This window comes from Drosophila ficusphila, unplaced genomic scaffold (genome assembly GCF_018152265.1).
Source record: "Drosophila ficusphila isolate 14025-0441.05 unplaced genomic scaffold, ASM1815226v1 contig_470, whole genome shotgun sequence".
NCBI classification, from domain to species: domain Eukaryota; kingdom Metazoa; phylum Arthropoda; class Insecta; order Diptera; family Drosophilidae; genus Drosophila; species Drosophila ficusphila.
The window spans coordinates 3,399,897-3,425,004 of record NW_025064389.1 but is presented as its reverse complement, the minus strand read 5'-3'; the positions used below and the strand labels follow the sequence as shown (position 1 = coordinate 3,425,004).

At 35.8% G+C, this 25,108-nt stretch overlaps 1 protein-coding gene across 3 annotated transcripts in view; it reads left to right on the top strand.

The window, feature by feature from the left end:
* The window catches only part of LOC108101760 (calcium/calmodulin-dependent protein kinase kinase 1), a 43,492-nt gene extending 19,429 nt beyond the window's left edge, over positions 1-24,063 (top strand). For 2 of the 3 annotated variants that reach the window (XM_043208476.1, XM_043208477.1), the window contains 5 exons: positions 8,144-8,498; positions 22,987-23,174; positions 23,229-23,462; positions 23,520-23,800; positions 23,860-24,063. In XM_043208476.1, coding sequence (XP_043064411.1) covers positions 8,144-8,498; positions 22,987-23,174; positions 23,229-23,462; positions 23,520-23,800; positions 23,860-23,947 — 1,146 coding nt within the window. In that variant the 3' untranslated portion in view covers positions 23,948-24,063. Of the gene's footprint in view, positions 1-8,143; positions 8,499-16,395; positions 16,488-22,986; positions 23,175-23,228; positions 23,463-23,519; positions 23,801-23,859 lie in introns of those variants that run through there. The other variant, XR_006245620.1, reaches the window with a different exon arrangement.
* The last annotated feature ends 1,045 nt before the right edge of the window (positions 24,064-25,108 follow it).

Sequence of the window (25,108 nt, the reverse complement as noted above, 5' to 3'; positions counted from 1 at the left end):
ACTTTTCCAGAAGGTTTTCCAAAAATTTTCTTATGCTATAACCTTCTTCTGGTTCTAAGCTATCTCCATACCAATTTTCAGCAAAATCGGTCAAGCCGTTTTCATGTGATGCGATTGCGCACATTTTTTGTCTCCATTTTTATATATATAGATATTAATTTTTCTTGTGCTTTTTGTTTTTTTGATCTGTGTCTTGCATTTCTACTCTATCCGCAGTGTTGTTTTTGTTGTTGTTAGTGCAAGCTAACAGCGCAGTGTTCTCCCGCTTTCGCTCTCTCACAAAACGTAAAGTTCCAAGCGTGCAGGCTGCGCTCTTGCGGTACTTTTAACTGCTCGCTTGAAAGTTTTTGTTTTGTTTTTCTTCATACAATGGTAAGAAGCTAATAACCATTGAACTAAATGTGGTCTGTTGTTATCAAAAATGTTGTCAGGTAATAAAGCGTGATCAACCAAAAATGACTTGTTGGCTGTGTGATAAAATGGTGCACACTAAGTGCGCTGGTTTTAACGGCCGAACAAGTTATGACCTAGCTAAGGGTCCAAACCTGAAGTACTTGTGTGATACATGTTTTGGGGTTGCGAACGAAATGAAATCGTTCATGCGCCAAACCAAAGGTGGCTTAAAGGGGCTGATCAGCTGTTTTGGCGTGGCTAGAGATAGTTTTCGCTGAGCTGATGATTTCCGCTCAGCGCTGGACTCTCAATTAAATGGCTATAAGCTATTGGATGAGTCTCCAAAGCGCAAAAAAGCCGCTGGTGGAAGGCAGCCGAAGGGGAGCACCCCGCAGCCTCTGGCAGTTGACCAGAAGGTCTCCACTGAGGAGCAGCCGAAAACCGCAAAAAATCCTCAAATGTTGCTTAGATCGGCAGCAAAAAAAGATTCGGATCATCCCGATCAATCCTCAGTGGAGGGTGTTCAGACCGGCACCCCTAGCTTATCCGATTCGTCCGCACTGGTCATACAACCAGTGATTCCCCTTGCCCCAAATTGTTTACCGCCATAAGGGAACTTTGAGGCCGGTTTACCGGCTCAAGTTGGTGTTGCAGAGAAACAACCTGTAGTGCCAAAACCCCTTTCAGTGGTTCCATTTAAGAAACAGATTTTCGTTTCTCGGCTTTCCCCTGATCAATCATCATCCGATGTACTGTCTTATATACAAGGCAAAACAAAGGCCGATAATATTAAAGTGGAAAAATTTAACTTTTCTTACGCTCGGGATATTTCATCTTTCAGGATCACTGTCCCAGACGAGCTTTTTTTTCAACCATATGTTCGGGCAATTTCTGCCCGGATAGTATGGTGGTAAAAGAGTTCGAAGCTAAGATAAAAAATAAAAAAAAAGGCCCGTGGGAATAAAACTTCCTTCGAGTGGCCAGACCACTAAGCCTTCATCTTCCTCTTCCTCTTCTTCCTCTTCTTCCTCTTCCTCTTCTTCCTCTTCCTCAAAAAACTAACATCAAGCCTTCTTCTTTCCTATCAAAATGCAAGAGGCTTGCGTAGCAAGCTATCTAAATTGTATTCTGATAGCTTTTCTTTTGCATCCCATATTATTGTGTTTACAGAAACGTGGTTAAAGTCGGAGATCCTTAACTCCGAAGTTTTTCCAGGTATGTACACAATATACAGGCATGACCGGCCTTCCAAGCGGGGTGGTGGAGTCTTAATTGCGGTTGAGTCCACCCTCACTTCGGAGGAGGTGCTTTTTGATGAGCTCAATAGCATAAAATTTATATGCGTAAAGCTGTCGCTTCCCGATAGTCTTATTTATATAACTTGCTCCTATATTCCGCCATCTTCTGAAACTTCAGTTTATTTTAATCATTTGTCTGTTTCGGATAAGCTTTCAGATGGGGATCAATTGGTAGTTCTAGGAGATTTTAATATTCCTGGAACTATTTGGTCCCCAGATGAAAGATAAAATGTCCTACTTGACATTGTCTAAATTGTCTGCCGTATAAGGACATTTCTTGCCGTTTGAATTTACAATCCGATCTAGATAGCTTTCAAAAATGGTGCAGTGATAACTTACTCAACTTAAACGGCTCAAAGTGTAAGCTTATGACCTTTTGTCGAACTGACCCGATACGGGGGGCTTACGCTTTAAGGCCAGGTTCCTCTCAACAATTTTGAAAAAATGAAAATTTTTTTTTTTTCATAAATTGCTACTATATACTTGTCGAAATAGTATAAAATAAGTCCCGAAGGTCAGCAAGGCCGAGAAGTAGGTGTAAAAGAGTGAGGAGCGCTGCTGATAGTACGGCCGCTCGAACGCCTTAAAAACTTTAAACTGATTTTTCTCCGAACCACGTTTTTTCGCATGGATGACACTCTCATTTCAAAACTATGGCACTTATCGATTTGAACCAAACGGCATTTTACTCTTAATATGTCTGGCTATGGCCGGTACCAGAATCAGAAATATTCATTATTTTTTAAAAAAGTTATAAACAATTATAAGTGAAAAAAAGGGTTAAAAAACTTCAAAAGTCCGCCATTTTTTTATTTTTCATGGAAAATTTTTCATTCTGGTACCGGCCATAGCTACTTCGATGCAGAACACGAAACTATTTTGGTTTTTGCATTCAGATAATTATTTTTCAAGTAATCGTGTCATCCATCTACGAATCGGACGAGTTTCAGCAGCCATTTTCAGGACCGCCATTTTGAAAAAAAATTTAAAAAATTTTTTTAGTAATTTCATATACATACTTTCATATATAAAAAAAATTGAATACTCAACATTTTTTGTTATGAAAATAAAATTAATTGAAAAAAGTACGTTTCTCAGAGGAACCTGGCCTTAAGTGGATGCTCTTTGGACAGAATAACTCAAGTGGATGACCTTGGTGTTCTTCTGGACCCAAAATTAAAATTTTCTATCCATATTTCGTCTATGGTGAATAAAGCCAGGAGTGTGCTGTGATTTATAAAAAGGTGGTCAAAGGAATTTGACGACCCTTACATAACTAAAAATTTATTTATTTCGCTTGTCCGTCCAATTCTTGAATATGGATCACCGGTCTGGAGTCCCCAATATGGAGTTCATTCGGATCGTATTGAATCGGTCCAAAAATATTTTTTACTTTTTGCCCTACGGCGCCTAAATTGGGATGCAAACCTTTTATTACCCTCCTACTCTAGTAGACTACTTATAATTAATTTACCCTCCCTAGCCAACCGTAGAACGATGTTTGGAACAGTTTTTATGTTTAATCTTATTTGTGGTAAAATTGATAGCCCCGACTTAGTTAGCAGGCTAAACTTTTCTGTTCCAAGTAGATTAACCAGAAATTACATCCCCCTAATTTTAAATCAATGTAGATCTAACTATGAACTGCATGATCCCTACAGAGTATTGTGTTCTGACTATAATAGACTTTATCCTATTATATCTATTTCTGACTCTCTGCCGCTCTTAAAGCGATCTCTTCTGACTTTTTTAGCTCATAATTAGATCTCATTGTATTCCTCCTCATTTTCCTCGGCCTTTTTTTTTATTTTTCTTAGTCGCGACTCTTTTCTCGCGAGCCGAGCCGTACGATACACGTCAGCGCCCCTCGGTCGTTTGGGCGGGAGGTGTGGCCGTGGGACACGCGCGTAAAAAACAAAAAATATCTACCAACAATTTGTACTCCAATTGGTAATTATTTATCTTCATAATAAAAGAGCTGATGTATTGCTCTTTTAGCCAAAAAAAAAAGGGACAAGGCTTTCGCCAAACGAAACACAGCAAAAAGTGCGAAAACCGTGCCCTGCGGTACATCTGGTAGACGTTTTCACGAAGGGCCTGCACGAAACAAAAATTTTAGGGAGCTACCAGAAGTCGTCTTAGCAGACCCATCAATGACTTGCTTATGTACGCAATGGAATTGGGAATCCAAAAAATTAGTGCAAGCCTATGCATCAACTTTAGTTGGCCCCTGATGCGACAAAATAAAGTTAATCTGATGATGAAGTAGATGGTAATATTAGGTAGTTTGGTAATGACATACCGGTTTCTTTATTGATTTTTGACGACGATTTTAACATAGTTAGCATTGTCCGATTGAAGTGCTATATGTACCGTTGTCTTCGATGATTTATTGCCATTTTGATGGTAACTTGTATATGCCTCTCCTAAAGAAGTCCCTGTCCCTACTGGCAAAGAACTTGGCGATTCGATTTTCACAATCCTCCCTTGAACTCAATTTTTGTGCATCGAAAAAATTTTGCATGGCCAAAAACAGATGGTAATCGCTTGAGGCAATGTCCGGACTATAAGGTGGATGCATTAACACTTCCCAACCAAGCTCCCGTAGCTTGTGACGCGTCACCACAGATGTATGGGGCCTGGCGTTGTCATGATGGACCACAACGCCCTTACGATTCACCATGGCTGGCCTCTTCTGTTCAAGTGCAATCTTCAATCGCTCCAGTTGTTCACAGAAAAGGTCAGAATTGATGGTTTGGCCATAGGGCAAAATTTCATAATGGATAATTCCTCTGATATCCCACCATACACTCAACAACACCTTCTGAGCCGTCAGTCGTGGCTTTGCCACCGTTTGAGACGACTCACCGTGCTTCGACCAGGATCTTTTACGCTTTACGTTGTCATATGTGATCCATTTTTCATCACCAGTGACTAACCGATCCAGAAATGAGTCGAGTTTATTACGGTGCAACAAAGATTCGCAGATTGATAAACGGTCGAAAAGGTTTTTTTGGGATAACTCATGAGGCACCCATACATCGAGATTTTTTGTTAAATTTTTCGACTTTAAATGCCTATGGACGGTTTCCGTGCTTAGTTTCAGCTCCTCTGCGATGGTTCTAATAGTCACATGACGATCTCGATCCACTATTTCCATGATTTTGTCCGTATCAACGGTCACTGGTCGTCCGGAAGGCTTGGGTGTTTCGGTATCAAAATTGCCACTTCAGAATTGCCTAAACCACTATTCGTCGGTTTGAATCGAAATTTTTAACGTGGAAGTTCATGTAAACAAACTAAATGTCATTTTAAAGGTGATGCCAATACCTTTCAAACGATATAAATTTGAATGTATAAACCGGTATGTCATTAGCAAACAACCTAATATTTAGAGTTCATGAGTAGGTCGGTCAATGGAGATGAAAATGAGGTAGATTACGGGGTGTCATGCCTTTTGCACAGACACTAGAGGCATAGATGCATTCTTTTTACTTCTCTAAATCGAAGATTCGGACACGAATTTAGCAATTGAAGGTTATATAGCCTTGCACTAAAAGCTTAAATGGTGAAAAAGACTAAACTCATAATAAGTTTACGGCAATAAGTTTTTTTCATAATGTTTTCCATTGTTAATTCGTCGAAATTTGATTTTTCTTTTATGATACCTTTATGACATAGAAGTTTGATCTTTATAAGAATGCCTTTGGCAAATGCGAAAATATCGGGAAAAAATTATAAGCCTTTTTTTTATCACAAGGACATGAGTGGTTTTTTTCCAAGACTCATGAATTTCGAATTTATGAAAATCAAAATTATAGAAAAATAATAGAATAGACATTATAGCTTTGATGTTGTAAAGAATTTTTTTTTTTTTTGTTCTAACCCCTTTATTTATTACATCTATTCAATAGAATATTAAGTAATTGTTTTAGAAGACAACATGTGGGCTTAACTTATTACCAACGCAGAGAAGAATTAAATAGATAAAATATTAAAAAGTTATTTCCATAAAAATCCAACTTCGTATCATATGACTTCCAAGAGCTTCTTAATCTTATATGCTTTACGATATTTACACCAAAAAATATTTTTTTTTCTTTTTAATTTCTTAAACCATTCACCATCCTGAAATGAAGTGAACGCCCGTCAGGTTTGCCGCCTTACCCCAGACCTATCATCTTTAGATATTACGACTTGTATTCGTTACAATAATTAAATTGATGATCTAAACGCATTTTGAAACTCTGTGTTCGACCAGCTTGTGAAAATTTTACAAAAGAGTAAAGAACAGTAAACATTACAAAGAAATTGCCTTAACAAACTTTCCTCCTCCTTTATTTTTTCCTATCAGAATTCAACTCACACAAATTTGTTGTGAAAAACCGAGTTAAAGCTGGATATTTTTACCTGTAATTTTTTGCAGGATAAGAATACACTTAGAGGCTTGATCGTCAGTGCAGGTGAGCAGGAAAACTGCTGTTGAGTCAAAAAACACGTCAGAGTTAATAACATTTAAAGAAAATAATTGCAAGCTCATGATTTTTTTATAATTGCTCCTTATATTTTTGATTTTCCCCTTTATAGGTTTTTGAGGTATCTTCAATTTTTTCGCTAACCTGATGAATACGTATATTTTGTGCAAAACGTCTCACTGTGCTACCATTTCGTGCCCAAAAACATAGGCCCCACGACTGCGACAATGTGGATTTGTGAAATTAATCAATTTTTTTATTGATGATACAAGTGATTTCTTATCCTTTACGAGGCGAATCCATTTAATTACTTTGTTATAGTCACAATCTAAACTTTAAACGCGATTATCTCGGAATCGCATTTTTGAGAAAAGGTCATTGCGATGAGCACGATATCTAGGTAACCACTACATCGATCGATTTGAAATTTTGGGGGATTGTTTGTAGATACAATAGCTAGTTCCTGAACGAAGGAATTTTATTTTCGACAAAATTTCTATTTTTTCAGGCGAAAAACTAAATTATTAGACCTCGAAAAATCGTTTTTTTTTAAAAAAATAATCACTGTAACTGTAAAAATTTTTTTTTCGTAAAATCCTTCGTTCACGAACTAGGTAACACTATATACTAACGTAGTTTTTTTTTTCTGTTGAGCCGTTTCCTTGTTTTCATGCTCACCGTGAGCCACTACTGAAAAAAAGACTTCTGCGGCAAGGACTATAACTTCCACAATTATGAATATTTTCACTCGAAATTTTATACGAATTTACTTAAGGACACATACGTTGATAAAATTTATATTGTATTTAAATAAAACAATGGTAACATGCTAAAAAAAAAAAATAAATAAAAACCCTGTATTTCTCTGGTGAAAAAGGTATATAACCCCTTAAAGGGTTATATCCAGTTGCAATTTTGAAAAAATCGAAATTTTTTTTGCCAATTTTGAATGTATATATATATCTAAGAATATTGTCTGAACATTTCACAGTATTCCGGTAAATAGTTTTGGAGTAATGAGTGTATTTATAAAGACGTCTCCCACGTAGTTCAACTAGTAGCCAACACTTTAAATGCGTTTTTCTCGAAACGATGTCTTCAAAGTCGTTGAGGAAAATTTCTCCGAGACGGCTTGACCGATTGACTTGAAATTTTCACATTCTCTTCTTAGATATTTTTTTCAGGTAATGACACAGGGAATTTTGGCTCCGACAAAAATTTCGGTTTTTTTAGCCACTTCAAAGTTGAAATTTTTGTGCCAAAAACAAAGTTTTATGTTTGGGAAGCCGCCATTTTGTCAAAAATCAAAATTTTGAAAATCGCACTTGTCATTACCAGTATTTGTCTATTCTTTGCGTAATCCTTTTGGTTTTTTGTATTTCTGATACTTTGGATCAGAGATATCTTCCTCACCGCAAAACACCTATTTTAAATGGACCCTCAGAAGATCCTCTACAGGACTGACGGAGTCCAAAATTTTTTTTTTAAATGTATTCTAAAACTAGAAAAAATTACCTATCTTTTCATATACAACACGTATACATACAATAAATAGCCTCTCCAAAAATAATTTTCAAAAAAGCTCATTTTTTTGGCCTCGCAACTGGATATAACCCCTTAAGGGAAACTTTTAACAGCACTACATGGGTGTTGACAATAAAAATGAATAAAAAGTCCAGGTTTCAATAAACGCAATGAACGACGATTTCTTGGCCAATATTTCTGTCGTTCTAGCGAACTTGGGTAAAAAAAAATTTACTACCGTACACCTTATTACCAGGCATATTTGGCTTCATTCTCCATAACATAATCTTAATAAATAATTGCCTAAAGCCTTAAAAGCATATATTTTTTTTGCTGACAGTAACGGAAGCAGTTACTTTTACATCCTTATCTTCAGTAGCGAAGACACCGCGTTTGAACATTCGTTAATGTTACACAAAGATCACAATAACAATTACCCTTTACTTTTTGTAGGGTTCTTATGGACTTGTAAAGTTAGCCTACTCGGAAGAAGATTCAACACATTACGCAATGAAAATTCTTTCAAAAAAGCGTCTATTACGCCAAGCTGCATTAATGCGACGAGGACCCAGAAAGGCAACATCGCCGCTAGATCGGGTTTACAGAGAAATAGCCGTTCTAAAAAAACTTGACCATCCCAATATCGTGAAGTTGATAGAAGTGTTAGATGATCCACTTGAGGATTCATTATATATGGTTTTTGAACTGGTACAGCAAGGAGAAGTTTTAAGAATTCCCACAGATAAGCCATTGCCTGAAAAGAGAGCTTGGAGCATATTTCGCGAGTCTTTACTTGGATTGGAGTATTGTGAGTAAACAAAATGATTTTGTAACTAAAATTTGTTTGTTTCTTTAATGGTTTCCTTTTTTGTTAGGAAACCGATTAAATTATTTTGTTTTTTATAAGAAAACGCTATTCTCGATCTATAACGATTTGAATCGAGCTTGACGTGTACTTTCGTGCGTCGGTCCGTCTTTTTATGTTGCTTAAACTTATTCAAAAGTGGTGTAGTTATTGCACGCGTTTGATAAGTCGGAACGGGCCGGATCGGCTCACAACGTCGGATATCTTCCATAGGAGAGATCAAAAAGATAACGGGAAAATATGATAACGTCATTGTTTTTGATCATATCGGATTGTTCTTTCCAGATGGTAATTTTAACTTCAATTTAATCTCAAATTATATTATTGAAATCGGATGACTATATCATAAAGCTGCCACAGGAAAGATCAAAAAAATGTATAATATATTTAAAAAACGAAACAAAAAATTATAAAGTCGTTGCTTTTTATTCCACGAACAAGATTTTAGAATATCGAGTTTTGAACTACCCTTCTTGAATCTTGAAAAAAATATTTGTATTATTTATATCATTTTGGTACCATAGAAAAGATAGAACAATCTAATAGAATTAACAAGAGTAAAATGATAACTTCAGGGTTTTTCATCCGATAAGCAATGAATTTTGGAATATAGAGTTTTCTAACGAATCTTGAATTCGGAGGTAAATTTCATAAAAATCGGAGGACTATATGATATAGCTTTAATTAATTACAGTCGAGTCCCGATAATGGCAAGGGGATCACTTTCTTTACGAATTAGACGGGAATTCGATTTATCGATATTTTTTCAAGGGAACAGAATTTTTTACGATTTATCGCGATTTTCGATTTAGCGGGGTACGAATTATCGGGATTCGACTGTAATAGAAAATAATAATAATTAATGAATAGCTTCGATGTTGTATATCCTTTATGTATTGTGCTCGACGTATTTGATGACTGCAACGGTATATAAGCTTCGGCTTCCAAAAGCTAGCTTTCTTTCTTGTTTTTATACCCTTGCAGTGAAGGAGACTCATCAGACCCCATAAAGTATATATATTCTTGATCAGCATCACGATCAGAACCCAAATTCGTATATATGTACGTCTGTCCGTCTGTCTGTTTCTATGTAAACTAGTCTCTCAGTTTTAAAGCTATCTTGCTGAAAATTTCCCAAAAGTTGTGTAGTTATTGCACGCAGTATATAAGTCGGATGGGGCCGGATCGGCCGACTATATCGGATAGCTCCCATACGAGAGAATGAAATAAAAAATTCTCACGGCGTTGTTTTTGATCAGATCGACTTGATTTTTTCCAGATGGCATTTTCTAACTACTTTTGAATTTCGGATTATATTTTATCAAAATCGGATAACTCTATAACATAGCTGCCATAGGAAAGACCAAAAAATATATATGTAAATAATGGAAAAAAAAATTATTATTACCACGAGCATGATTTTAGAACATCAAATTTTTTAAATACCCTTGCATCGGGAAAAAAAATTTGATAAAAATAGGACTACTATATCATATAGCTGCCATAGAAATAACGGAAATAAAATGATAACATCGTTGTTTTTCATCAGACAATCATGATGTTTGGAATATAGAGTTTTCCAACGAATCTTGAATAACAAATTAAATTTTATTAAAATTTGAGAACTAGATCATATTGCTGCCATATAAAAAATAGTCGAAAATGTGGAAAATTAATATAAAACAAGAAAGGAAGCTAGCTTCGGCAAAGCTGATATATCCTTGCAGTCATCAAATATGTCGAAAAAAATACATAAAGGCTAAACAACATCGAAGCTAAGACGATTTTTCTATTCGTTTTCTATATTTTCGACTATAGATCATATGGGAGCTATATGATATAGTTGTCCGATTTTGATGAAATTTAATTCGTAATTCAAGAGTAGTTTGAAAACTCTATATTCTAAAAATTATAATTATAATTATAACGATGTTATATAATTTTATAATATTATAATTTTCTTTCCGTTATTTCTATATAGATTTTTCGATCTTTCCTATGGCAGCTATAAGATATATTTGACCGATTTTTATGAAACTTTTTTCTCAATATAAGGGTTGTTAAAAATCTTTAAATTCAAAAAATCATGCTCGTGGGATAAAAAACAACGATGCTATCAATTTATTTCCATTAATTCTATATATATTTTTTTTATCTCTCCTATGGCAGCTATATGATAGAGTTATCCGATTTTGTTCAAATCCGATTTTGTTAATCCGAATTTCAATAACAGTTAGAAAACGCCATCTTGAAGAATTCAAGTCGATCTGATCAAAAACAACAGAGTGAGAATTTTTAATTTCATTCTCTTGTATTGGAGCTATCCGATATAGTTGGCCGATCCGGCCCGTTTCGACTTATATACTGCGTGCAACAACTACACAACTTTTGGGAAAGTTTCAGCACTATAGCTTTAAAACTGAGAGACTAGTTTGCGCGGAAACGGACAGACGGACAGATGGGCAGATGGATTCTGCTCGTGATGCTAATCAAGAATATATATACTTTATGGGGTCTGAGGTGTCTCCTTCACTGCGTTGCAAACTTCTGACTGAAATTATAATACCCTTTCGCTATGCAAGGGTATAAATATGCTCCATATTGAAAGTAACAACGAGATCCCAAACGAAAGAAAACTCTGCTCTCTTAGAAAAAAAATAAGAAAAAAATCGAAAAAAAAATTTTTAAAGGTTGGTTCTGGAAGCGATTGGTTGAACAAATGAAAATTTTAAAATTTGTCTACGCAAGTTAAAAATTATTTTTTGTCTGTTGAAAACATGTCAATGTGTAGGAGTTCGCCTGTGTTCGAGGGAATGGGTATTTCTCCGAGAATCTGTTTCTGAGGGTGTCTATCGTATTTTGCCTTCTAGCATATTTCACAATTTGCGACCACCTCATTTGCCATGTGAGTCATTTTGGGAAAAAAATAGTCTTGCAGAATCTGTTTCACGTTTTCCTGAGCGGCACTATGAGCCCTGTTATGTTCTGACACCGTAATTTCTTTTTATTCGTTTTTGTCTAGGATGTCAGTCACCACACGGTTCGTGTAACGGAATGTGGTTGTCGAAAAAGTTTCTATTAATTTATGTTGGATAAATGCCAGTACTGGTAGTTCGCATAAAATTGTATTGACTACGTCTTTTTTGACCACATTGCATACTCTCTGTATAAGTGTTTCTCTATCCGAGAAATATAAGAGATGTCGAGTTTTTTCACCAAACATAATGACCGTTCTAACTGAAGCAGTTCCGCTTTCTTCTATGATTATCTGGTTCCGAAAGCAGTTGACCGGTTTGTCTGTTTTTTCAATAGTGTAGGTGAGTGATAGCTCGCTATGTATTGTGGCAATATTTGACTGGGCATCCTCTTCTAGAGCGTGGATGTGCTGTCGGGACAGTGCGTCAGCGACGTAAATCTCTTTTCCTGGTTTATAAAAAATTTGGGCCTTGTGCTCGTCAATGAAAGCTTTCCATCGCTTAATTTTTGCGTTTGGATTGCGATCTGAGACGGCGAAAGTAAGTGGCTGTTGGTCAGTAAAAGTGTTTAAATTTTTCACGCCGTATAAATAATTTCTGAGGCTTTTTAAGGCCCATACTATTGCTAATAACTCCCTTTCGTTAGTTCCAAAATTTAGTTCCCTGTCCTTTAAAGTTCGTGATATCATGGTTATGGGTTTTCCGTCCTGTGACAAGACTGCTCCCAAACCAAAAGACGAAGCATCTGTCGTCAAGTCAAACGCTTTTTTGTAGTTTTGATATAATACCATTACGTTTTCAGACGCGAGAACACTCTTAAGTTTTTCAAATGCCTGGCGTTGATTTTGGTCGAAGTTAACAGGTATTTTCTTTGATTGTCCTGCACTTACTTTGCCATTTTCTCCTTTTAGGATGTCACTCATAGGTTTTGCAATAGATGCAAAGTCTTTAATAAAACACCTATAGTAATTAGCTAGTCCGAGAAATGATCTGACATTAAATAGTGTGGTTGGTTGTTCGTAGTTACGGATTGCATCTACTTTGTTAGGGCATGTTCTTATGCCTTCACTTGAAACCACGAAACCTAAATACTCTACATTTTCTTTAAAAAAAAAATTAGATTTCTCGCACGAAACTCTCATGTTGGCCTCATATAATTTGTCTAAAACCCATGCTATGTGTTTCACATGCTCGTGCATATTTTCTGAAAAAATAATTACGTCGTCGACGTAGACATAGCATGATTTCCCTATTTGTTCCCTGAGCACATCGTCGATGGCTCTCTGAAAAATGCTACAGAACTCATATTTCCCATTTTCTACTGAGAAGACCGCTTTTTCTCTGTCATTTTCGGTCAAAACCAGACTTTAAATTTAATGTGGTAAAGTATTTTGCCTTTCCTAAATTTGCCAAGATAAAAACTACGTTCGGGATAGGGTATTTGTCGTCTATTGTCTTCAAGTTAAGTTTTCTGATGTCTATTACTAGGCGTTTTTTTGTGTTTCCCTGTTCATCGGTCCCTTTCTTATCTACAACCCAAACGGGGTTGTTATATGGAGACCGAGATGGTCGGATTATGCCATCTCGTAACATCGCTTGTGTTTCTGTATTTACAAAGTCGGACACACCCATCGGGTATGGATACGGTTTTGAATATATCGGATCTTCATTCTCTGTCCGGATAGTACCAACAATGTTAGTATTGTACGGCAGCGCTTCGTTTGGCTCTGCAAATAACCCCGTACGGTTTCCTAACATTTCCTGGAATTTTTACATTATTTCCTGTGGTACCACTATATCCTCAACTTTTGTAAAATTTACATTTGCACATTTCAAAAATTTAATTTCCTCCGAAATGCTGTTAGTTATTAACGACGTCAGTTTTTATACCCTTGCAGAGCAAAAGGGTATTATAATTTCAGTCAAAAGTTTGCAACGCAGTGAATTAGATACCTCAGACCCAATAAAGTATATATATTCATGATCAGCTTCACAACCTAATATTAACTCGAATTTATTGTTTTAAATTAAAATTGATTTTATTATTGTTAAGCAACAAAAAAAAAAAAAAAAAACAAAAAAGAAAGAAAGGAAGCTAGCTTTGTCAAACCGAGGCTTATATGCCCTTGCAGACATCAAATAGGTCGAACAAAATACATAAAGGCTAAACAACATCGAAGCCATGACGATTTTTCTACTAATTTTACATATTTTCGACTATTGATTGTATGGCAGCTATATGATATAGTTGTCCGATTTTGATGAAATTTAATTCAGTATTCAAGAGTAGTTTGAAAACTCTATATTCTAAAAATTATAATTTTAATTATAACGATTTCCCGTAATTTTATTCCCGTATTTCTATATAGATTTTTCGGTCTTTTCTATGGCCGCGATATGGTAACGTTGTCGGATTTTACTGAAATTTTTTCTCGAAAAAAAAAGAAAAAGAAAAGAAATCTGACAACTACGTCGAGCTTGTTGAGTCCATGCTATCGAACTTGCAAGAGTTAGGGTGCAACATGAGCATAAAAATCCACTTCCTGCATTCATTTAGACCGATTTTCACAAAATCTAGGTGATTTTAGTGAGGAGCAGGGTGAAAGATTCCATCAGGTTCTTCGAACAATGAAAGAGCGGTGTCAGGGGCGGTGGGACTCACATATGATGGCAGACTACTGCTGGAGTTTGCAACGTGATCTACCTAAAGTCGTCCATTCAAGAAAATCGTATAAAAGATCATTTGATAGTGTTCAATAGAAATTTTGTTAACATCATTTATTAATTTTCTGTAATTTTTTATCAAAATAATAAAACTCTATATTTCAAAAACTGAAGCTGTTAGCAATCTTCCAGTATTTTTTTCATACTCAGGGCCATAGAAATACCCAATAACAGATTAAAAAAAATAAAGGAAACAAGACTTGTGTTGACCAGTGTAATCAATGAAACTATATCTTACTATTTTGTAATATAAGAACTATATAACGTATTTTTATGCTCACTTTGCGGATGACATGTTGTAATCTTGTGTTATTCCACCTTTTCGGCCAGGTTAGAAAAACTTTTTCGAGCACTTTTTTTTCACAGGGCAACGACACGTAGAAAAATGAAATCCCGAAATAGGTAATCACGTGGAAAGTTTAGAGTGACCGATAGAAGTTTCTAGACACCCACTAACAGATGGTACTAGAACGAATATTCAAAATATTGAGATGGTCCAAGCCAGACAACGATCCAACCCTGACAACATTCCCCCTATATATGTATATATATTTTTCGATCTTTTGTATGGCAGCTATATGATAGAGTTATCCGATTTTGATAAAATTTTATCCGAAATTTAATAGTGGTCAGAAAACGCCATCTAGAAGAAATCAAGTCGATCTGATCAAAAACAACGGCGTTAGAATTTTTTATTTCATTCCCTCGTATGAGAGCTATCCGATATAGTCGGCCGATCCGGCCCGTTCCGACTTATATACTGCGTGCAATAACTACACACCTTTTGGGAAAGTTTCAGCAAGATAGCTTTAAAACTGAGAGACTAGTTTAGGCAGAAACGGACAGGAGGACAGACGGGCAGACGTACAGACGTATTTCGATTCAGATCGTGATGCTGAACAAAAATATATATACTTTATGGGGTCTGAGGTGTTTCCTTCGCTGCGTTGCAAACTTCTGACTGAAATTATAATACCCTTTGCTCTGCAAGGGTACCTATAATAAAAATTAAAAAAACCTTAGGCCCATATTATCTTTTTATCAGTTTTTTAAGAATCGGTAGTGGATATAAATAAAAATAAATAAAAAAATAAAATAGATAAGCATTTTGTTTTGACTATAATACACAGTAGTTTGAAAGGTTCATGCAGGTTATACTATATATAGTTTGCAATGGGGCAAACGACCACTTTTTGTGGTATTAATTAATAACTTAAAATATATTTTTAATTTTAATGATTAATAACTTAATAATAAGAGTATAGAAATTGGATTTGTTTGTTTTCTAAACCGATTGATTATGCTCTTTTATAATGGTCCAGGTAATAAAATATTAAAAATTACAGTTTCCTTATCATTTGTCGTTGCATCTGCCAATGTCAAGAAGATCCCCATTTCCAAATTGAGTGTAATAAGAATTGAATACTGTACAACATAAATGAATCTTAAGAACTGAAAAGAGCTAGAATCGCTTTGAAGCTCTATTTAATAACATAAATTAGCGACTATTTTAAGGTAAGAACTTACACAAGATTATAGGAATGGCACAATCAGTTCCTACCATTCACGTTCACAAACATATATTGCAAACCTCTTTGATTAACGTAAACTTAAGTTGTTTTTTAACTCTTGAAAGTTTAAACAAAAACAAACGACATCAGCAATAGCTGACTTTTACAGGTGATAGCTACACAGCGGTACTCTCTTAAACTGTTTTCTTAGTGTCATTTTAGATGAATGTCAAAAGTCTCATAGTGCAATGCCTTAAAACTAAAGGACTATAATTTGTAGTTATTATTTTGAAACTGAAAAATGTAAACTACAGGAAGGACTGTCAAGTATCGTTTTGCGGTTAGTTAATGAGGGCAAGTTAATTAGCAGCAGTCTATTTGAATGAGATGATAATAAGCGGTTTGGATTTCAGTTAAGGCAGGGGAAGGTAAAATATCAAAAAGTTTTTTGCACCGATTCTATTTTTTAATTTAAGTTTTTCATTCAACAAGCGTTAATTTCTCCAAGGCAAGCTAATAAATGACAATAAAACGACATCAATTTTTACTTAGAGCCGTTGAGCACCATTTAAAAAAATTTCTTAGATCGGATTGTGGTCTAGACTGACATTAAAAATCTTTATGTTGCAGACATTGTTCTCATCTAAACAGGGTGATAATTAACGGTCCCCGGAGGTAACAGGACTTGATACAGAATTTTTAAAGAGGACTTATCTTCTAAGGTAAATAATGATCCATCTAAAGATATTAACTGGACTTACATTAAAAAAAAACATACTGACAACTGAAAATCCTACTTTTTTAAAAAATGTTAACCTAAAACAAAAAATAAAATAACCATTTTTATATCGTATAAAAAATGAGAGGAGGCAGAAACCAAGTAATTGATCAAGTTTTATGAAGCGAGTATTCAATAAGGTTTAAATATAATATATATACGGACAGACGGACAGACGTACAAGTATATCGATTCAGATCGTGATGCTGATCAAATATATATAGGTATACTCTATGGGGTCTGAGTTGTCTCCTTGAATGCGTTGCAAACTTCTGACTGAAATTATAATACCCTTTGCTCTGCAAGGGTATAAAAACTGACATCTTTCTTGATCTAAAAGACAAAACGTTAACAACTAATAGCAGTTCGGAGGAAATTAAATTTTTGAAATGTAAATTATTTCACAAAAGTTGAGGATGTAGAGGTATCACAGGAAGTTATGGAAAAATTCCAGGAATTGTTAGTCAACCAAACCGGTGTATTTGCAAAGCCAACCGAAGAGCTTTCTTACAGTAACAATGTCATTTGTAAATACAGAAGCACAAGTCATGGTTAGAGACGGCATAATCCAACATTTAGGTCTCCGTACATGAGCAGGGAAACTCAAAAAAACACCTAGAAATTTAAGGAATCATAATTTAAAAGGGATTGAAGAGAAATACCCTTTCCCGAACTTAGTTTTTATACTGGCAAATTTATGGCAGGCAAAATACGCCATTAGATTTGAAGTTTGGATAAAGAAGAACTGCCTTTTCAGTAGAAATTTGGAAATACGATTTTTGAAGACTTCTCTTCAGATTGAAACATTTACCCAGCATTTTTCAGAGAGCCATTTAAGATGTGCTCAGGGAACAAATACGGAATTCATGCTTTGTCTACTAGAAAATGCACAGCCATGTGAAACACATAGCATGGGTCTTAGACAAATTGTATGAGTTCAAAATGAGGGTTTCTAATTTTTTAAAGAAAGCGTATAGTAATTGGGTTTCATAGTTTAAAGAGGAGGCGTAAGAATATGCCTTAACAAAGTAGATTCAATTCGTAGCTCCGAGCAATGTGAGATCATTTCTTGGACTAGCTATTACTACAGGTGTTTTATTAAAGACTTTACATCTATAGCAAAACCTATGAGTGACATCCTAAAAGGAGAAAACGGCAAAGTAAGCGCAGGACAATCAAAGCAAATACATATATGTTTACTCCGACGAAAATCAGCCCCATTTTAAAATCTTAAGAGTTTTCTTGCGTCTCAAATTTACAAAAAAGGGTTTGACTTAACGACAGATGCTTTGTCTTTCGGTTTGCGAGCAGTCGTATCATAGGACGAACAACCCATAACCCATAACCCATATCTGGAACTTTAAAAGACAGGGAACTAAATTTTGCAACTAACGAAGGAGAGTTATTAGCAATTGTATGGGCCTTAAAAAACATCCGGAATTACCTTTCCGAAATGAAAAATGTTCACATTTTTACTGACCATCAACGCGCTGTCCGGACAGCATAATCACGCGCTAAAAGAGGATGCACAGTCAGATATGCCACTATACATAGCGAATTATCACTCACTCCAAAAAACGGACAAGCCGGGCAACGGCTTTTGGAATCAAATAGTAATAAAAAAAAAAGCGAAAGTTATTTAGTAAGAAACGATCAGTACCATTTTATGCGAAATGCCAGTACAGACATTTATCCACCTCAAATAGAAACATTCCCGACAACCACGTTCCGTTACACAAACCGCATGGTGACTGACATCTTAGACGAAACCCAACAAAAAGAAATTACGGTGTGAGAACTATACAGTGCTCATAGGGCTGCAAGATTACTTTTTCGCAAAGTGAGTCATAAAGCAAATGAGGTGGTCGCATATTTTGAAGATTTGCTTTACTCTTTTTCAAGCGAACTTTCGAGTTTTTTTGCGCGCTCCGATTTTTTTGATTTTGAATATTTTGTCATTTTCATACACCGTTCACTTCGCGGGTGAACTTTTGTGAATTTAGCAAACACTTCAAAAATTGATTGTTGTGTTTTTCACTTTATTTTGTGCTTTGTCCGTCAACGGTAGTGTTAGATGGGCAGTGATTAATCACGTCCACGAATCTATTATGCATCTAGGTTGGGAGAAAACGTTGGATAAAGTTTATGGTTTTTACTGGTTCGAAAACATGTCGAAGTACGTTCGTAGGTTTGTCGAAAATTGCATCACCTGTAAATTAGCTAAGCCACCAGTTGGAAAAATGCAGGCTAAATTACATTCGATTCCTAAGGTAGAAATTCCGTGGCACACCCTACATATTGACATAACAGGAAAGATGAGTGGAAAAAAAATAACTTAAAGGAGTACGTTATTGTTTTGGTAGATGCGTTTTCGAAATTTGTTTATTTTTATCACACCTTAAAAATTGACACTGAAAATACTATCAAGGCTGTTAGAGTCGTCGTGTGTTTGTTTGGAATCCCAAAGTTTAAAGGTCTTTTTGAAATAATTGAACTATTAGATGGAGATCGGTACACTTTAAAATCTTTAACTAGCAAAATAACTTATAAATATGCGCATGAGTTTTTGAGGGCATTGCCAAATAGACAAATAAATAATGAAGTTGATAAAGATTTAGACGACTTAAGTGCAGATGCGTCTGATTCCCATGTGGGGAATGATGATATGGAAGGCACGGTAGATGCCTTGGAATCCCTAGAGGGGATAGAATAACCGCACCATAACAGAAGGAATTGTTATGGCGGGGGTTAGTGATGACCGCACCATAACAGAAGGACTTGTTATGGCGGGGGTCAGTATGTGGGTGTAAAAGGAAATACACCAGTTGATAAAGCTATGCAATTAGTCAAGTCTGAATTGTAAATTATGATTAAAATGAAAATGTAATTTGTGAAATGTTATTAAGAAATCAATTTGTTTATTTTGTCTAAATGCCTCAAAACTTATGTGTAGAAGATGTAATGAAATGTTTGTTGATAAAGAAATGTAATGAAAACTGAAATTCGAGAATACTGTGATTTTAAGGTAACACACGAGGACGTGTGAATCGTCAGGAAGGCCGTGTCGGATCAGATGAAACGGGGCCTACTTTGGTCTCTTGGTCAGGACAGGTGAAGCGGGGCCTTCTTTAATGTGAAGCAGGGACAATTAAAAAAGGAAGTTAGAAATTGAGTGAAAGCATGGCAGAGCAGGACAGATTTAGACTGCTGCCAAGTGAGGTCTGTTCGTTAAGCGCTGACATACATGTTAGAAAGAGATAGCTAACAATGTATAAGAATTGAGTAGAAAGTATAAATTTGGAAAGTAGACTCTAAGGAGTCAGTTCAGAAAGCGCCTGGCAATCGAACGGAACTTGCTGCTGAGAATTTTAGTTAAAGTGATGAATAATACAAACGACCCTCCGACATATACTTTATGGGGTCTGAGGTGTCTCCTTCACTGCGTTGCAAACTTCTGACTGAAATTATAATACCCTTTTGCTCTTCAAGGGTATAAAAATAATGCTGTAAAGACAGCCAAGTCAATTAATTCTATTCGAAGGGCTAACTTTCTAAGACTTAATCAACTTATATCTGGCAATATGGAAGACGCCATTATAATTTTTTTTAACTCGTTTGTTCCGAAATATAACCCGTCAACATCCAATAAACAACCTTGGTTTAGCAAAGAGTTGACACACCTTAGGAATTTAAAGTCCAGACTTTATAAAAAATATAAGGTTTCAGGTTGTCAGTCTGTTTTCGAAAATACATAAGAGCTCGGTCAAACTTTACAGTGCTTAACTCTCAGTGTTAAAAAAATTATTTAATCCGTTACAAGTCCCAGTTTTTCGGGATCCTATACAGTTTCTTTCCGCCACATCCCTACGTATCAATATAACCAGCGGTCCACTCACACTATCAGCTGTGTATTGTCCCCCACGATTCAATATTCCAGAGAATGAATTTTTGGGCTTCTACAACTCACTAACTAACTGCTTTATAGCTGCCGGTGACTATAATGCAAAACACCACTACTGGAGCTCTCGTCTTATTAACCCCAAAGGACGCCAACTATACAATGCTATTATCAAACCTAGTAATAAGCTAGATTTTGTTTCACCGGGTAGACCTACATACTGGCCAGCAGATCCGAATAAACAACCAGACATTATCGATTTTGCCGTAACTAGGAGAGTGCCGCCCAGGCTGATACGCGTTGAAACACTCCCTTGAAACACTCATTCCCCTGTTCTACTCTGTCTATTTGAACACCCACAACTTGTAAAGCGACCACAATTTCTGACTTCCAATACAAGAAACTAGCTAAATTATAAAAAATATATCAGCTCTCACATTGAAATCGAACCCAATATCTCGTGTCAAGCTGACATTAAAAATTCAATCAAGCACATAGCGGATGTAATGTCCTCAGCTGCCAAACACTCTACAACTGACCCTTTAGCTACATCCCTCCCAAATACTATGCGCACAAACATGCAGATCCAAACGCTCCTTCAAGAAAAGCGTAGACTTCGCCGAAACTGGCAGACACACCGATCCCCAGCCACTAAACAAAGCTTAAAGAAGCCTGTCGGAAGCTATCTAAAGCTTTGATAACTGAGAAGAATCAGGCTCAACGTGCGTATATAGCAAAGCTCTCACCCACTAGCCCGATTTTCCAATTCGCGTAGTGACGAGGAAAAGGCCAACATTTTCGCCTCTCACTTACAAAACGTCTTCCAACCTCATCCGCCGGCGAATCAATTTACTTTGCCAAACATCCCACCAGCACCTCCACAATCATTCTTGAAACAAGTACAGTCACAAAAGCCATTGCAGAACAGATGAATCCGAAAAAAGCCCCCGGCCATGATTTAATTTCGCCTAAAATGATAATTGAACTGCCTGCATGTCCAGTTAAATGCATCACCACCATATTCAACTCAATTCTCAAATGGGGCTATTTACCTCTGCAATGGAAAAAGTCCGTTATTACAATGATACCGAAACCAGGCAAAGACAAATCTTAAACTTCGTCATACAGGCCCATTAGCCTGCTTCCGTGCTTATCTAAGCTATTTGAAAAGCTGCTTTCATGCCACCTAAGAAAACACCTCCAAAACAACAGAGCGATTCCCCTGCATCAGTTCGGCTTTAGGGAAAAGCACGGAACTATCGAACAGGTAAATCGCATAACAGCTGAAATATGCACAACTTTTGAATACAGGGAATACTGCAGTGCCATATTCCTGGACGTGTCTCAAGTCTTCGATCACGTCTGGATTGAATTTCTAGTTTAAAAAATCAAGACTGTCTTGCCACAAAATACCCACAAGTTGCTTGAATCTTACCTCAAAGATAAAGTTTTTACTGTAAGATGCAAAAATTTCTTCTCTGAAAACCACAAAATCAAGGCTGGAGTACCCCAAGGAAGTGTGCTCGGACCGATCTTGTATGTCCTATACACGGCTGATATTCTCACAAGCGGTCAAACAATCCTATCCACCTTTGCTGATGACACTGCTATAACACTGTGCGACAAAATTTAACAAAATCTTTGTTTAAGTTATTTTTTTGATTGTTTTCGGTTAAGGTGCATAAATTATGCACAAAAATATCTATGCCACCTTTTAAGTGATACAATTTCGTTTTTCATGGTAAATTTTATGAAATTATTATTATGAAAATAATTAACACAAAATATTATTATTTTTTTTACTATTATTTTTTTAAAAGTGAAATTTTTTCCTGATTTTTTGTCTTTTTTAGAGGTATCCTCGCATAACAAGTTCCATATGTAGTCGCCCAGAGTATAGAGCTGGGAGAAAAAAATTTTAAAGCATTGTGATAAAAGCCTTACGGTATATTTGCTTAATACATTTTAATTAATAGATATTGAACTTGCATGAACGCTTATAACGGTGAAAACATATTTTCCCAATATGTGTTTATAAGTTTGTGAAATATGCACAAACGCGCGTTTTTGGGACATTTGAGTGTGCGTAAAAGCTGATTGGCTATTGATATCAACAAATCCACAAACTTGTATTCTTATTTTGATTAGTAGAAGTGAAAAATAAGAAAAAATCAACTTAAACATTTTTTTGTCGCACAGTGTAATTAATGTACAGAAAATATGCAGCCTTGTTAATATTCATTCAAATTAGCTCTATAGCTAACATTTTGTTGGGATATATTATAAAATATTAAAATTATTTCTATAAAAATTTGACTACTAAATCATATATTTACCTACATATGTTATCAGAAAATGTTAGATAACTATAGAAGTACTATACAGAATTCCCAATTGCTGGCGTTGTATTGGCTAATAATAGTCCATAACCACAGAAGTCTTTTTTTCGTGTCATTGACTTACGTTTTAGAGCTTTCTTTCCTGTTTAAATAAAGTTTATCATAAATGTAATTTATTTTTTTGTTTTTTCCATGTCTACAAAAAGTACACCATCAAAAAATAATTCATGCCGACATCAAGCCTGGAAATTTGTTGTTAACTGAATGTGGCCATGTCAAAATAGCGGATCTTGGCGTGTGCAATGAATTTATTGGAGAGAATGCCAAGATAAGCAATGGATCGACCGCTGGAACCCCAGCCTTTAGAGCACCGGAAACACTCGTCGTAGGTGAGGTAAGTTGATAATAAAACATTGTAAAGAATTTTTAATACATTTAAATATTTTAGAACGAATATTGTGGAAAGGCGGCAGATGTCTGGGCTTTAGGCGCAACTCTTTATTCTCTGGTTTTTGGAAACGTTCCATTTCTGGCAGATTCCGTGCCTTTACTATATGAAAAAATTAAAAAAGACTCCGTAGTATTCCCAGAAAACTACTTGGTTACTGAAAACTTGAAAAGCTGTATAGTACACATGTTAGAAAAAGAGGCCAAGGATAGAATAACAGTTCCACTGTTGAAGGTACCCAAAACCAAAACTTGGTCTTGTATTTTTATTAATACATATTTATATTATAAGATAAACAGTTGGGTTACTTCTGATGGAGACTTTCCCTTGCCGACCGAAGAAGAAAATTGTTGCTTGGTACAAGTTGACGATGATGAGATAAACTCCGTCGTGCGCAGCATTCCAAAATTAGACACACTAATATTGATAAAAAACATGTTAAAAAAACATTCTTTTGGAAATCCGTTTATGAAAGGAGCAAACGGAAAATCAAATTGTTTGCGGATAGAAAAGTTTGTCCGCGCAGGTCGGTCAAATTCAGCTCCTGGCTCATATCACCTGTCAATGGACAAGTATAAAAACTCGGCAAACAATAAAATGTAGTTGGTTAAATGAAATCTTTTATTTTCAGACAGCCCTCTGCAGATACGCTTCTTCCATCCCTAATGGAACATTATTCGGGCCCATATAACGAAGATACATACGTTAATGCAGATTAATAAACACCAAAAGCACATTTTTGGCAAAGCCATCGGTCCAATGTTTATTTTTAAGTAACTGAATTATGTATACTCTAGCCTTTTGAACAGTGTTAATAGAAAAAGAGGAAAAGAAAGTCTGGAAATTGGTGTATATTTTGCGCGAGATCGAATTAAGACCCATAGCAATAAGACACTCATATACCCCAGAATGTAATATTTAGAGAACAAAATTATATATTTTTCTTCTAATTTTGTTTCTATTCTAAACTCGAGGTCAAGATTAGTAATATTCCATTAAAGAAATGCAATTTATAAGCCTTTATTACCAGTTGTTTAAGGGCATGGTATACGATTTCAAACCTTCTGCCTTACTATGTCCTTTCAGTGCCTTGCCTTTACAAGGCTCCTGCCAATTCGGCTATAAATGTATATATTTAATATCTAACTTCAAAGGGATACTATTAATTTTATTTGGCGTTAACATTTTCATTTTTATTAATATATCACATTTTATATAAAATTATTTAAATTATCTATGTTAGGATGGCCTTAAATGCGAAATCCTTCATAGATGATGTTCATGGAAGCTACGAGGAAATCGGAACTCGTAACGACAAAAAAGATTGGGGAGGAGCATTCAAAGAGAAGATAAACTCTCTCTCTCGACCTAAAGTCAAACGAGAAGCCGATGAAAATATAGAGCGACACAAGCCTAGAATCGTGGTAAAGGGCTTTGGGCAGAGACAAGGCTTTGATTACGACAAAAAAACATACGCTCGTCTTACAACTCTGAAAGCTCTTCTAACAGCTATTAATCAAGACAGCTTGTGCACCAGGCAACTTGATGTGAAGAATGCGTTTTTGAACGGTGACCTGGATGAGAAAATATCCATAAAGATTGCCTCTGGATTTATAAAAAAGCCTGGATAAGTCTGCAAGCAGGAAAAAGCGCTGTATAGGCTGCAAAAAGCTCCCCGAGCTTGGAATCAAAAAAAAAAAAAAAAAGTTTTTATTTTGTTTGTCGACGACATTATAATGGGTTAGAACTTTCAGTTGGCATTTAACATATGTCAAGTGGTTTATTCTCAGTTTGGTTTGTCAATTCATCATGAATCAATTTCGAAAATAATGGTTCTTTACGGAATGCGTATCGCGCACTACGTCCATCCAACATCCAAC